At 42.7% G+C, this 13,301-nt stretch overlaps 1 protein-coding gene across 1 annotated transcript in view; it reads left to right on the top strand.

Moving 5' to 3' along the window:
• Positions 1 to 5,331: 5,331 nt before the first annotated feature.
• The window catches only part of LOC143974111 (E3 ubiquitin-protein ligase TRIM32-like), a 76,658-nt gene continuing 68,688 nt past the window's right edge, over positions 5,332 to 13,301 (top strand). Inside the window, exon 1 of the mRNA XM_077475193.1 lies at positions 5,332 to 5,496. Within this exon, the coding sequence (XP_077331319.1) occupies positions 5,473 to 5,496 (24 nt within the window). The 5' untranslated portion in view covers positions 5,332 to 5,472. The remainder of the gene's footprint in view (positions 5,497 to 13,301) is intronic.

Here is a 13,301-nt window from a genome sequence, read left to right as displayed (position 1 = left end):
TGGCAATTGCTATTAAAAGACACCCAGATATTATTGGATACCCCATTGGAACTTTTCAGTTTAAAGAGGAAGTAAACCCTTCCAAACAACTTGGACCTATAGGTAAGCCTAGATTAAGGCTTACCTGTAGGTCCAAGCAATATCTCCTAAACCTATATGGTTTAGGAGATATTTGCCCGAAAATGGGCACCGCTGTCTACGGCGCATGCGCCGTAGACAGCGGCGCGCAGGCGCACTAAATGCGGCAAATCCAAGAATGGATTTGCCTAATTTGTCGACTCCCGTGCGCATGCGCGGGAGTGACGTCATCGCGGCTGCGCCGCTGTGATTCGTCGGAGCTGCGAGACGCCACCAGCAACATGGATGCGGCGGACTACAGGGGACAGCGGCGACTTCGCTGGCTCCTGTGTCAGGTAAGTGACACATAATGAGCTACTATGCGATGCATAGTAGTCCATTATGCTTTACCTTTGCAGGGAAAAAAAGAGGAAGTAAACCCATCAGGGTTTACTTCCTCTTTAAACTCTGCATGTATGCAGATGATGTTATGTTTTTTTTTGATTCAACCCTGATGTATCCTTCCTTACCCAAATTATTCTCCACATTATGTAAATTTGCCTCTATATCCGAACTCTGTCAATATCACTAAATATACAGCTCTCCCAATCAATATACTGATTGCCCAGTGTGAAGCCCTCTGAGGGTCCTTTCCAGTGGTGGCCCGCCCATAGAGGGTGCATGGGTGCTGTCTCCCCTATCCATGCACCGGCCCCCTGATCTACATATCAGGGCACCGGACTATGGATTCCAATGCGGGGTGTTTTTTTTTAAGTACCTGATTAGAGTGGAAGGTTCTAATAGGCTTCAAAAAAGGGTGGGCTCGGAGCGCAGAGCATTGCGTTTCTAGCCCACCCAGTTGTGTGACGATAGCAAATTAAGTTTCGCTATTTTCACACTAAAATTCCTCCCCACCAATCAGGAGGCAGGTCGTGAAACCTGTTTCCCAATCAGCCAATGCATCAGGGTATCCTATTGGATGCCTAGGCTGAAGAGAGAGGAGACATACGGCAGAGGAAGTGGCTGGAGGAGCGGACACCGGAGTCGCTGCCTGCACCCTGCCACCTGCAAGGACCGTGCTGGAGGACACCACAGCCCGCAACATAGATCGGGTAAGTGCCGGACCACCAGGCGCCCAGGGTGGGTGGAGGGTGGTAGTGCCACCCTGCCTGCAAATAGGAGGAGCATTTGTATAACGTGTAAGCATGTGGAAAATTTGAGGGCTGCTCTAATAAATAGTTTCTAAACAATAAAAAACATTGACAGGGTTGCTTACAATGATCAGATTTTGTTTATTTATGTAAAACCTTTTTTCCCTAAAAGGAAAAAAAACTGTTGCTGCAACTGCTTCTAAAGTATTAGCTGGAGTTTGCTTTCAATTTGTTAGTATATTTATATCTGCTAGTGCATTTAACACGCCCCTTCCCCCAGATTGATAATGCTGCTGTTCAAAGGTGTCTCTGTGCTTCTTCTTCTAAAATAGAGATGCCCTAAGACAGGAAGTGTGTCACTGGCTGGATCACCAGCTAAAAATGGAGGTGAAAAGGCCTAAAAAAAGATTTCAGCCTCCACATCTAATGATTGGAAGCTGCAATATATAAAATTTTTGGTTTTGGCTTTAATACCATTTCATTTTAATGTCAAGTCAAATACAGTCCAAAGATCAGGTTAGAAAAAAACAGGATTATTATTTATAAAGTTAAACCAAGTCAGAAAGTCAAAGTCCAATGCACATATCAATGATTCATTGATCAGTAGAAGACTGCATCAAGAACAAAGTAAAAACCTACCCTTGAGTATGAAAATGCAGTGGACAAGCTGCCAGCAGATGAGGAATTTTTTGTGGCTCTCTTCCAGGTGCAGAATAAATTGAAGGCTTTGGCTCATTATAGTGCTATCAAATTGGTAGACAATTTGATTTAAAATAATGATTTTAGCATTGCTCCTGGTCCTGGACTTATCTCCATTGTTAATGGGCGTTAACTTTTTGATGTTTTTTTTTTATAATTCAAATTTTCAGTGCATACATCAACAAGACAGTACAACATCTCCATATATAAATATGTCAGAGAGGTAAAAACATACAGCATAGGCCTTAAGATAAGGTACTAACAGAAGTCACCCCAAGGAACCAGGAGGGATACATAAACATGTCAAAACAGTACTGAATGGCAACAGTTATGAGCAATTTGACCCGGGAAAACCCCTTGGAGCACAGCAAGACAGGTTAACCACCCATATTAATTAACCCATGTACCTTTTTCAAATAACATTGAAATGTTAAGGTATGTAAAACCTCTTAGACTATGCCTTGCGTATGTACTTAGTTTCCAACATGGCTTAAAGACAGAAAGAACTAGTGTTGTTTTTAAATATACTGTTTAGCCTTCTTTTTGCATATTTATTTTATCCTCGCTGTGACCTCCTACACATCATTATAATGTAAAACTATGTAAACTATTCAGCTTTATGGGAAGTGGTGTGGTTAGCATCATTAATATCAGCTTCCTACACGTGCAGAGCTTTTACAGGGAGGTCGGCTTATGGGAACAATGAGCTTGACCTATTTTTTATGACTCAAATAGATTATGTATCATTAAGGAGTATGTGGCAATAATTATTGGAATCACACATCTGAATGCCAATCGTGTTTCTAACAAGCACAGTATCTATTCCTTGTATAGTTCACTGCTTAGTATTATTGTGTTTATTATTATTGCAGGGATACTGGGTTTAACTCCCACCACATTATTGCCTGCATAGAGTCTGTGCAGTATATGTTTTAGTGGGCTCTGTTTCCAGAATCATTGCCTCCGGTATGTTTTTATTAAACCTTTTGCACAACACTCATGTTAATGTTTCATATATTTGAACGTCTATAGGGATTTATTTTATTACATTAGCACCATCATCCCAGCATACGGAGAACCAGCAAACTAATAAAATAGGGGATTTGAAAGGTGGCAAGTATCTACAATCACCAGTGGAATAGCCAAAGAGTTTTTTTATAAAATAAATATTTATTAATATTGCACCATAAAAAATTTGCTTTTTAAAAGTATTGTACAGCATATTAACAATATCTTCATAATGCATAACCTTCTAAAAATATCCCACAATTTAAATTAACACCAAGTTACAATTCCCAAAGTAGGATATTATAACTCTACAAGCATTTTGCAGAAAAGAGATGCTTCATCAGGATACTGAGGTTGCATATACCTAAAAAGAGAAAACAATTAAAAACTTTAGTACAATCATTTTTTACTGTATACCACATATGTTAATCCAATGACTAAACATATATGCAAAACCTAACAATCCAGCCAACACACAGGCAATTTTCTACTTAGGAAGGCCATGTTATATCCATGCCACATAATGGTAGGTAAATTGGCTTCTTACCCAGATTGGCTCTACTTTTTGTGCTTTGTTTGAGGAGTGATTTGAAGCGCAACTTATACTTAATTGAATAAAAACATTATTTTCTGTAGTTTTGGAGACAATGGGAAACAGTAAGAATCTCTGTACGGTAAGTTTTGATTGCTACTAGAATATGAAGTCAGGGGAAAACATCCCCAAAGGGGACACAGAGAGCAATATTAACATCAGAGCTTAAACCAACAGAAGGCACACCAGACTAAATAATTAAAGGAGTCCAAAACAGCTTTAATGATTCACAAAACTGTCAAACCATTTTGGAGGCTAAACATGATCCCCTTTTATCAGGGCACAATAATGTTTTCAAATGTTTAAACTGACTCAAGGAAATCTTAAACTTAATCTAGCCATTGATGGATCTTTCTTTCTTTCTTTCTTTTTTTCAGCAGGCTGATAATATATACTGATCTGAAGTCAATTGGCTGCATGCGCATGTAGTAGAGGGTGGAGCGTGTTCGGCAGTAATAATTTACAGTCAGGTGCAATGCAAACTTGTATTGAAGTAAAGTAGCGACAGTTCACAACAAATCCAGTACTCAAGCTACCCAACCGGGTGCACTCATGGTTTCCAACATGAAGAAGCAGATTCCCACCTGACTGACGGCTTCTGTAGAGAGGGAGCAGAGCAAGGCCTGGCCATCTCATGCCCAGTCAAGGGGGTGGGGGGGGTATCCAGAAGAGAGGCGCCCGTTCACTTTTCTTCCTCTTCATGAACCTTTCCCTAGCTAGTACTGTCTCTCACAGGCGGGCACTTGTTCCTACTCTACCAACTCACCAAAAGCACACCAAACCCAGGAGTCAGGGCCTAAAAAAAACTCTGCTTGACCCAAGATGATCGCCAGGATCACATGGGGTGGCCAATCCAATCTGATTGCTTTCCCAGTAATCATGTTCCTTCTGACTTCCTTACTCAACTGCAGTGCCACTGCGAATAGCGCCACCTGCTATGGAGAAAGTAGACTGCACCTGCCTACATGCTGATTGCATGAAACATTTCCAACATTCCCGTTTGAGAGAAGCCAATCATTAAATCAACTTCTCTCAAGTGGGAACAGCCATAGATGGATCGAAATTTGGCTGGTCCGATTTTCGATCCATCTATGGCCAGCTTTACTGTTTACAAAGCAACAGTCGGGGGGGGGGGGGGAGGGTACTGTCTCTCACAGGCTGGGACTTGTTCCTACTCTACCAACTCACCAAAGGCACACCAACCCCGGGAGACAGGGCCTTAAAAAACTCTGCCTGACCCAAGATGATTGCCAGGGTCACATAGGGTGGCAGCATCCAATCTGATCGCTTCCCCAGTAACCACGTTCCTTCTGATTTCCTTCTTCAACTGCAGTGCCACTGTGAATAGCCCCACCTGCCATGGAGAAAGTAGACTGCACCTGGCTATATACTGATAGCATGAAACATTTCCAACATTCCCATTTGAGAGAAGCCAATCATTAAATCAACTTCTCTCAAGTGGGAACAGCCATAGCTGGATCGAAATTTGGCTGGTCCGATTTTCGATCCATCTATGGCCAGCTTTACTGTTTGCAAAGGAATCAGATGGGACAGAATTATGCCCTGATGAAAGTGAGCGTGTTTTGTCCCCAAAACATGCTGAATGTTTTATGAATCATTAAGCTGTTTTGGACTCCTTTATGAGTAATAAGTAATGTTCCAATAATATGTAGGCCTGGCTACATGTTTGCCACCCAACCAGAGTTAGTGAGCTCTTGGAATGACTGTCATTTCCCCTTTACTACCCTGGATTAATGAGTATTGAAGTCCCAGCACCTCTTGGATGTATCCCTTCATGCAATAGAAACTTGGCAGATGTTCTAATCCTAATCATTCTACTAAAAATTCTCCTCGCATCCTGACTTATCTTATTATCTGTGCTTATCAATTCATCATATTCTCATGAAATTTTTTTAAGAGTACAGGAAGAGGAAATTTGAATTGAAAGAAGGTCATTGGTGTGAAATGTGGATGAATCAACAGATACAGGTGACACTTCATAATGTACAGCCATAAATAACTGCAATAAATATTTGAAACGACATACAAGTTTTGGGCTTGTGTTGATGCCTCAGTTTGACATCAGTTTGAGATGCTTCTGATAGCATTCAGAATATATGTGTAAGTACATTTGACCTCCTTTTGACGTGCATTTGGTCTGCTTTAAGTGGGTTTTGCATTTTCATACGCCTGTATGGGAATGAAAAACCCATCTGACACAAGCAAAAGTCTGTCTACATAGGCTTTAAATGTGTTTTACAGTTGATCCTATGTGTGTAGCTTATAGAGTTTTCCTGCTTTTCTGTACAGAAAGAGTTATAGTTCTGTGCTAGGTTTCTGTGTAATTCAGAGACCTTTTTATTTTCCACTGATTGTTAAATGACATAGCCAGAGAGTATTTAAAAATTTTTTATTTTTTCCTTTTCTTGGAGTACATCACGGGACACAGTGCCACATTAATAACTGTAGGGGTTATATGGCACCTTCAGGAGATGAACACTGGCACACCCTAAAAAGGAAGTTAAATTCCCCATACAACCCCTCTCCTTACCGGGAGTACCTCAGTTTTGTAGCAAAGCAATACATGTGTAACCAGAAAGAGGGGAGGAACCTCTGTGTCCTGTGATGTACACCAAGAAAAGGATTTTACAGGTAAGCTGTTATAAAAATCCTATTTTCTTTATCATACATCACGAGACACAGAGCCACAGTAATAACTGTATGAGATGTCCCAGAGCAATGACATCTGAGGGAAGGGGACACAACAAAAGTAGGGTCCAGTCAGACCCGAGGACCTATACTGCTGCCTGCAGCACACTGCGCCAAAAGGCGATATCCTCATGCCTTCTTACATCCACCTGATAGAATCTGTTGAATGTATGGACTGAAGACCAGGTTGTGGTCTTGCAGATTTGAGCCATGGAGGCTTGGTGATGCACTGCCCACGAAGCACTAACAACCCTGGTGGAGTGCGCTTTGACCTAAAAAGGTGGAACCTTCTTCTTCAAGCCATAAGCTTGAATAACCACTTCCTGACCGGCGCACACCGATGTACGTCGGCAGAATGGCACGGACAGGCAAATGTGCGTACCTGTACGTCTCTTTAAATGTGCCGCTGTGCCCACGAGTGCGCGCCACCGGAGGTACAGGCCAATTGGGACCTCTGTGAGTCGGATCCCGGGTCCTGTGGACTCGATCGCAGCGGGGATACCTGCGATCATCTCACTGGGAGGAAGAACGGGGAGATGCTAATGTAAACAAGCATCTCCCTATTCTGCCTAATGACAGGGTCACTGATTTCTGCTCCCTGTCATCGGGAGCAAAGATCAGTGACATGTCACACACAGCCACGCCCCCCCCCCCCCCCCCACAGTTAGAAACACTGCCAGTGTCATTTACACAGGAATCAGTGCATTTGTATAGCACTGATTGCTGTATAAATGACAATGGTCCCAAAAATGTGTCAAAAATGTCCGATGTGTCCGCCATAATGTCGCAGTCACGATAAAAATCGCTGATCGCCACCATAAGGCCACTTTCACACGGGGCGGATCAGTAATGATCCGCCCCGTGATGATCCACTCGCTCAGTGGGGATCGCTCCGTTGTCCCCGCTGAGCCGGTGGCGGACAGGGCGGTCTCCGCACACTGTGCAGGGACCGCCCTGTCAGCTCTCCGCTCTCCTCTATGGGGATTGGATGAGCACGGACCATCTGCCCGTGTTCATCCGATCCGCTCTGCAGACGGATAGAAAAATAGGATTTTCCTCCGTCAGCAGAATCCGACAGTAGCGGAGGCGGACGATATCGGGTGTCTGCGGATGTTCATCCGCAGACACCCGCTATCCCATAGGGATGAATGTATGCCCGTATTTCATCCGCAAACGGATGGATGAAATACGGAAATATCGTCCGCATGTGTGAAAGGGGCCTTACAAGTAAAAAGAAAATTATTAATAAAAATGCCATAAAACTATCCCCTTTTTTGTAAACACTATAACTTTTGCGCAAACCAATCAATAAACACTTATTGCAATTTTTTTTACCAAAAATATGTAGAAGAATACGTATCAGCCTAAAATGAGGAAAAAATATGTTTTTTTATATATTTTTGGGGGATATTTATTATAGCAAAATGTAAAAAATAATGCGTTTTTTTCAAAATTGACGCTCTTTTTTTGTTCATAGTGCAAAAAATAAAAACTGCAGGGGTGATCAAATACCCCCAAAAGAAAGTACAGAAAAAAGGACGTCAATTTTGTTTGGGAACCACGTCACACGACCGCACAATTGTCAGTTAAAGCGACGCAGTGTCGAATCACAAAAAGTGGTCTGGGGTTTGGCCAGCAAAATTGTATGGGGCTTAAGTGGTTAATTACCTGCCAAATCCATTCGGCAATAGTGGATTTTGATGCTGCCTGTCCTTTCCTAGGATCTTCAGGCAATATGAAAAAAATATCTGTTTTTCAAATCTCAGCAGTCGCCTGCAAACAGATCTTGACTGCTCTCACTACATCCAAAGAGTGTAGTGACTTTCCTCCTTAGAACAATGTTCTGGAAAAAATGAAGATAAAATGATATCCTGGTTTAGGTAAAAACCTGAAACCACCTTTGGCAAAAAGCTAGGATGAGGATGCAATACTACTCCATCCTTGTGAACGATTCATTATGACTCTTTACGAGAAGGAGCCGCCAACTCTGATACCCGTCTTGCAGAAGAAATGGCTACCAGAACAACTCATTTCCTTGTCAAAAAGGACCAAAGGAATATGTTGTATCAGCTCAAAAGGCTGTTCTGTAATGCCGACAGAACTAAATTCAAGCCCCAAGGGTTCAGGGGTGCTCTGGATTAAGCCGTTAACCCCTGTATAAAGCTTTGAATCAAAAGAAAATGCGAAGCAAGTGGACGCTGAAACAATATTGATAAGGCCGAAACCTGGCCCTTGATAGTACTCAAGGTCAGTTTCATCTCTAGCCCCCTTTGCAGAAAGGCAAAAATCTTACCTATGACACACTTCCTAGGGTGCCAACCCCTGGATTCACCCCAAGAAACATATGCTTTCCAGACTCTATGATAAATGACTCTGGAAGCTGATTTCCTTGCATTAATCAAAGTAGGTATCACTGAGCCTGAAAGCCCACGATTCCTTAGAATGTGAGGTTTCAATAGCCAAACCATTAAATTTAGCGTTTGTAAAGTAGGATGGAACACTGTTCCCTGCTATAGCAGGTCTGGACGTGGTGGTAGGGGCCATGGGGCCCCTACCACCATGATTACTATTTCTGCATACCAAGATCTTCAGGGCCATGCTAGGGCCACAAGAACTTCCTTCCCTGCTTGATCTTGTGAAGAAGTTGAGGTAGCAGTAGAATAGGAGGGAATGCATAAATCAGTGAGACCTAATCCCATGGGGTCACCAACACATCTGTTCCGCATACGAGTGGATCCCTTGTTCTTGACGCAAAGTTGTTGACTTTGTTGTTGAACCTGGATGCAAACAGACCTACATCCGGGATCCCCCATCTTGGCATATGGCCAGGAAGATGTCGGGGTAAGGGAACCATTCCCCCCGGGAACAACTGCTGGCCACTTAAGTAGTCTGCCTGCCAGTTCTCTACCCCTGGAATGAAGATTGCTGATATGCACAGCACGTTTTTCTGCCCAGGTTAGGATATGGTTTACCTTTGCCGTATTTCATCCGCAAACGGATGGATGAAATATGCTGTGGCATTGTCGGTTTGAACCCTGACAGGAGAATTCTGAATGTCCAGGCCCTTAGGGCTAGACACACTACACAAATTTCTAGAATGTTGATGGGCAAGGTCTGTTCGGTCCTTTTCCTAGGGACAGACACTTCTTTCAGGACTGCCCAGTAAGAAGGATTTTCCCTTCTGCAAATTCTCAGATATCCTCCACCAACTGAGGCTCTGGCGCATTTTTGTTGACAAACACCTTAGAAAATCTAGTGCCTGCATCTTCTCGTTTCAGGCAGATAGGATACTATCTTGCAGCAGGCTTGAATAAAACTGAGCATAAGGAACTGGTTCAAATGAAGCCACCATCTTCCCCAACAACCTCATACAAAGGCGAATAGAAGGACCCTTCTTTGCCCTGACCCCTTGGACCAGCTCCTTTATGGCGGTGACCTTTGCCTGGGGTAAAGAAACCTTCTTCTGAGCAGTATCTATGACCAGATACAAGTACCCTAATCCTCTCTAAAGAATATTTCTCTATGTTGATGACCCAACCTAGGCATTTCAGGTAATTGACTGTGGTGACCACTCTTTGGTCCAAGCAGACTACTGACCGGTCTATTAAGAGCAGGTCATCCAGGTATGCTATTATTGCTATACCTTGAGTCCTTAATCTGCCCAGAGGAAGGTCCAGAAGTTTTGTAAACAACCGAAGTACAGTAGCTAGACCGAAAGGCAAGGCTACAAACTAAAACTAAAGTTTTTCTACTACAAAACGCAGATACTTCTGGTGAGCGGGGAAAATAGGTAAATGCAGGTATGCATCCTTGATGACAATTGATGCCAGAAGCTTTGAGGGGAAACGAAAAGGATACCAAATAGGTACCAACATGTCGGACTTCTAAGGCATAGAAACAAATGAGAAAGTAACAAAAAAATTGTTTATTAATGAAAAATACAAAGTATCATAACAGTGTTCAAAATAGATAAAAATCATATAAAATTATACATTTTGTACATTGAGCCCTTGTGTGTAGCGTCTACGCGTTTTACCATAAAGGTTTCCTCAGGACACGGAAAAGGTTCAAAGACGTAATAAGAAAGAGCAGAATAAATCTCACTATCTTCAAATGGGCTACGCCTCAAGTACAAATATCACGGCAACCGGGACAAGTCCAAATATATGGGGAGAGTCTGCCAAGCTGTGATAAGATAAACAGCACTTGGCACGTTCAAGAAAATAGTTAATAGTTGCTTATAGTAGGGACAAAAAGAGTCTCATTCCACATTGTAACATCAACAGGAACAGGCCATAAAGCCCAGATTCCCATCCAAGTGGAGCTTAGTAGATACTGATAACAGGTAATGTACCCCAGTCAGCATAGTCAGCAGCTAAAGATAGATGTATGTGTGATGAAACAAAGAGACATGCCCCTGGGAGACAGCCTGACGCTGTGCACGCCACCCCTTACCTTATCCAGCTGCAGGGTTTTGTGGTAAAAGACCTCTCACGGTGGGCTCCGTTAGAAAGGACCCAGGCCCCCTTTTTATCAGGGGATCCACAGCCCTAGGCCTGTAAAAAGCACCTTGCCAGGAATATGGCTAAAAAAAAAAAGACTGGATCCCGGGGTCCAGCTCTTTAAAAAGAGAAGCGTTACAGGTAAAACCTTGTTTCTTTGGACATGAGGCCCAGGTACCATTCTATTCAGCCTGGAAAAGACACTTTGAATGGATCCGGTTGCATGGCTTGCCCCAGTAAGGAATATTTCAGCGGAGCTCAGCACAGCACATCTTTACTCGTGACCAACATCTAAGACACTGGCGAAAAAACGGAGGTACTCCCGAAAGGGGAGGGGTTATATGGGGAATTTAACTTCCTGTTTAGGGTGTGCCAGTGTCCATAACCTGAAGGTGCCATATAATCCATACAGGTATTACTGTGGCTGTGTCCCGTGATGTACAATAAAGAAACTATTATCTCCCTTATACACTGAACTGATTGCACGTTAAGTCTTCGATATGAAGATTAGCTAAAATAATTGCTTAAAATGGAATTTAAACAAAAGAATACATTTTACATAATTTGTTAGTGATTGCTGTGTTTTCCGGTTTAAGTGGCTCTGTGTGAGCCAAAAAACAATTATATCTTATCCATCATTTTTCAGTCCCCTACATCTTGCCTGAGCTGCAGGAGAAGCAGGCTGAGCAGGTTAGTAAGTCCTGTTTTCCTAGCCACAAACTCTAATTAATTGTTCTTGTGGGAATCCAAAGAAAAGAAAATCTACTATACAAAGAGATAATGCAAAGTTTGATTAAAAGCTTAATCCAATACAACAAAGTCACTTGAAAAAGCATGCATTAAAGGCTCGTGGTTTTTAGGAACTGTCACTTGTAATTATTTATGAAGTTACTGAATGCTGGATGATCTCATTAAATGAATATGTGGCTCACTAGTGAAGAGGACTGTAAACAGATATCTAGGTTTAGTTTCCAAATAAAATCTGAGTGGTGTTACATGTATACCTCTTATGTATGCAGCCATGTGTTACTGATGCCTTTAGTCTAGTTAATGGACTGAGAAAAACTACTTCATTGCTGACCATATGCTATATTTATACTGTGCACATTGGTGGAAAAGAAAGCTACAAATTAAGAAATACTATGGAAGTCTTGATGGTTAAATGTATTCTCCATCTTTTACAAAACGTCATGCAAAATTGAAAAGCAAACCTTTCTCTTGGCAGTCTCTACAGAAACTACTGAAAATATGAACAACTCGGTTTATTAACAACTCCATTCAATTCAATGAATAAATACCCAGTTATGTCTCCACTGGCAGTTGCCATCTTATTTCTCACACAATATAGAGAAGGTGAAGCCAGGCTGTCAACCACAGCCCCCATGCTAGACACCTCTGCCCTATACATGTTTTACTGATATCTTTATATGTGAGCTAATGGGAATGGGTAGGGAAGGAAATGAGGACTTAGCTGCTGATGTCTGACAAAATATTGTAATGTCAGTAACATTGCTGTAAAACTATCTCCCTACTATCTCTCCTCTAAATTTACCCTCTAACCCCCCCCCCCCCCCCAACTCATCTGGCCAGGCATTTAAATGTCCATACCATGTGTAGACAATTATACTCTGAAAATGCTAAATGCCTTGCTTGTATGAAACATCCTTAAGGCCGCGTACACACGGGCGGACTGTTCGCCCAACTTTGTCCGCTGAACAGTGTTTCAGCGGACAGTCCGCTCGTGTGTGGGCTTCAGCGGACAGTTTCAGCGGACAGTCTGACGAACAAAGTTTTTCGGAATTCCCGTAAGACAGTCCGCTGAAACTTGGTTTGAGCGGACAGTCCGCTCGTGTGTAGGCTTGTTCGACAAACTAAGTTTCGCGCATGCTCAGAAAGGATTTACACGGCGAAGGTTGCATTGCAGTGTATTGGGCGTCGTATTTTTCGACCCGTCGTACGTGCCGTTCACGTCATCGCGCACGGTTTCAGCGGACTGTTCGTTCATCGTGTGTGGTCAAGTCCGCTCATGCAAATTTTGAGCGGACTGTTTGTCGGATTGTTTGACAAACTAAGTTGGGCGAACAGTCCGCCCGTGTGTACGCGGCCTAATACTTTGAGCCACTGACCTGGACCAAGTGCATTGGTCAAGGTTCCAAACTTTGCCACCACTTTACTTGTTCCATCTTTGTTCTGGACTCATGACTTTCAAAGCTCTAAAAACAAAAAACAATAGACAGCTATCAGCGTATTTAGTTGAGTTCCTAGGGCAACATGGTACATCTAAGGCCAGCCATACACGGAGCGAATTTCTTTCAACCCATGGTTGCAGGGAAGAAATCGGCTTGATTTCCTTGATTTGCTTGTGTCCTACATATTTCTGCTAATAGGTATCCCTTGTTCCCATCTCAAAAAGTGGTGAGGCATGCATACTGACACCACCCATTGATTGTTGTCCATCACCAATTTCTGCCTACCTAATCCATGTGGTAACATTACTTGACTGTATAAGGCACGTATACTTTTCTCAAACCCAGAAAATGTAGCTGCTTGCTAACACTTGCAGTAGAACACTGTCCACTGTCT

This window comes from Lithobates pipiens, unplaced genomic scaffold, assembly GCF_037356315.1.
Source record: "Lithobates pipiens isolate NorthernLeopardFrog02 unplaced genomic scaffold, aLitPip1_a1.2 Scaffold_13, whole genome shotgun sequence".
NCBI classification, from domain to species: Eukaryota; Metazoa; Chordata; class Amphibia; order Anura; family Ranidae; genus Lithobates; species Lithobates pipiens.
The sequence above is the reverse complement of the archived record's forward strand: the minus strand, read 5'-3'. Positions and strand labels throughout refer to the sequence as shown.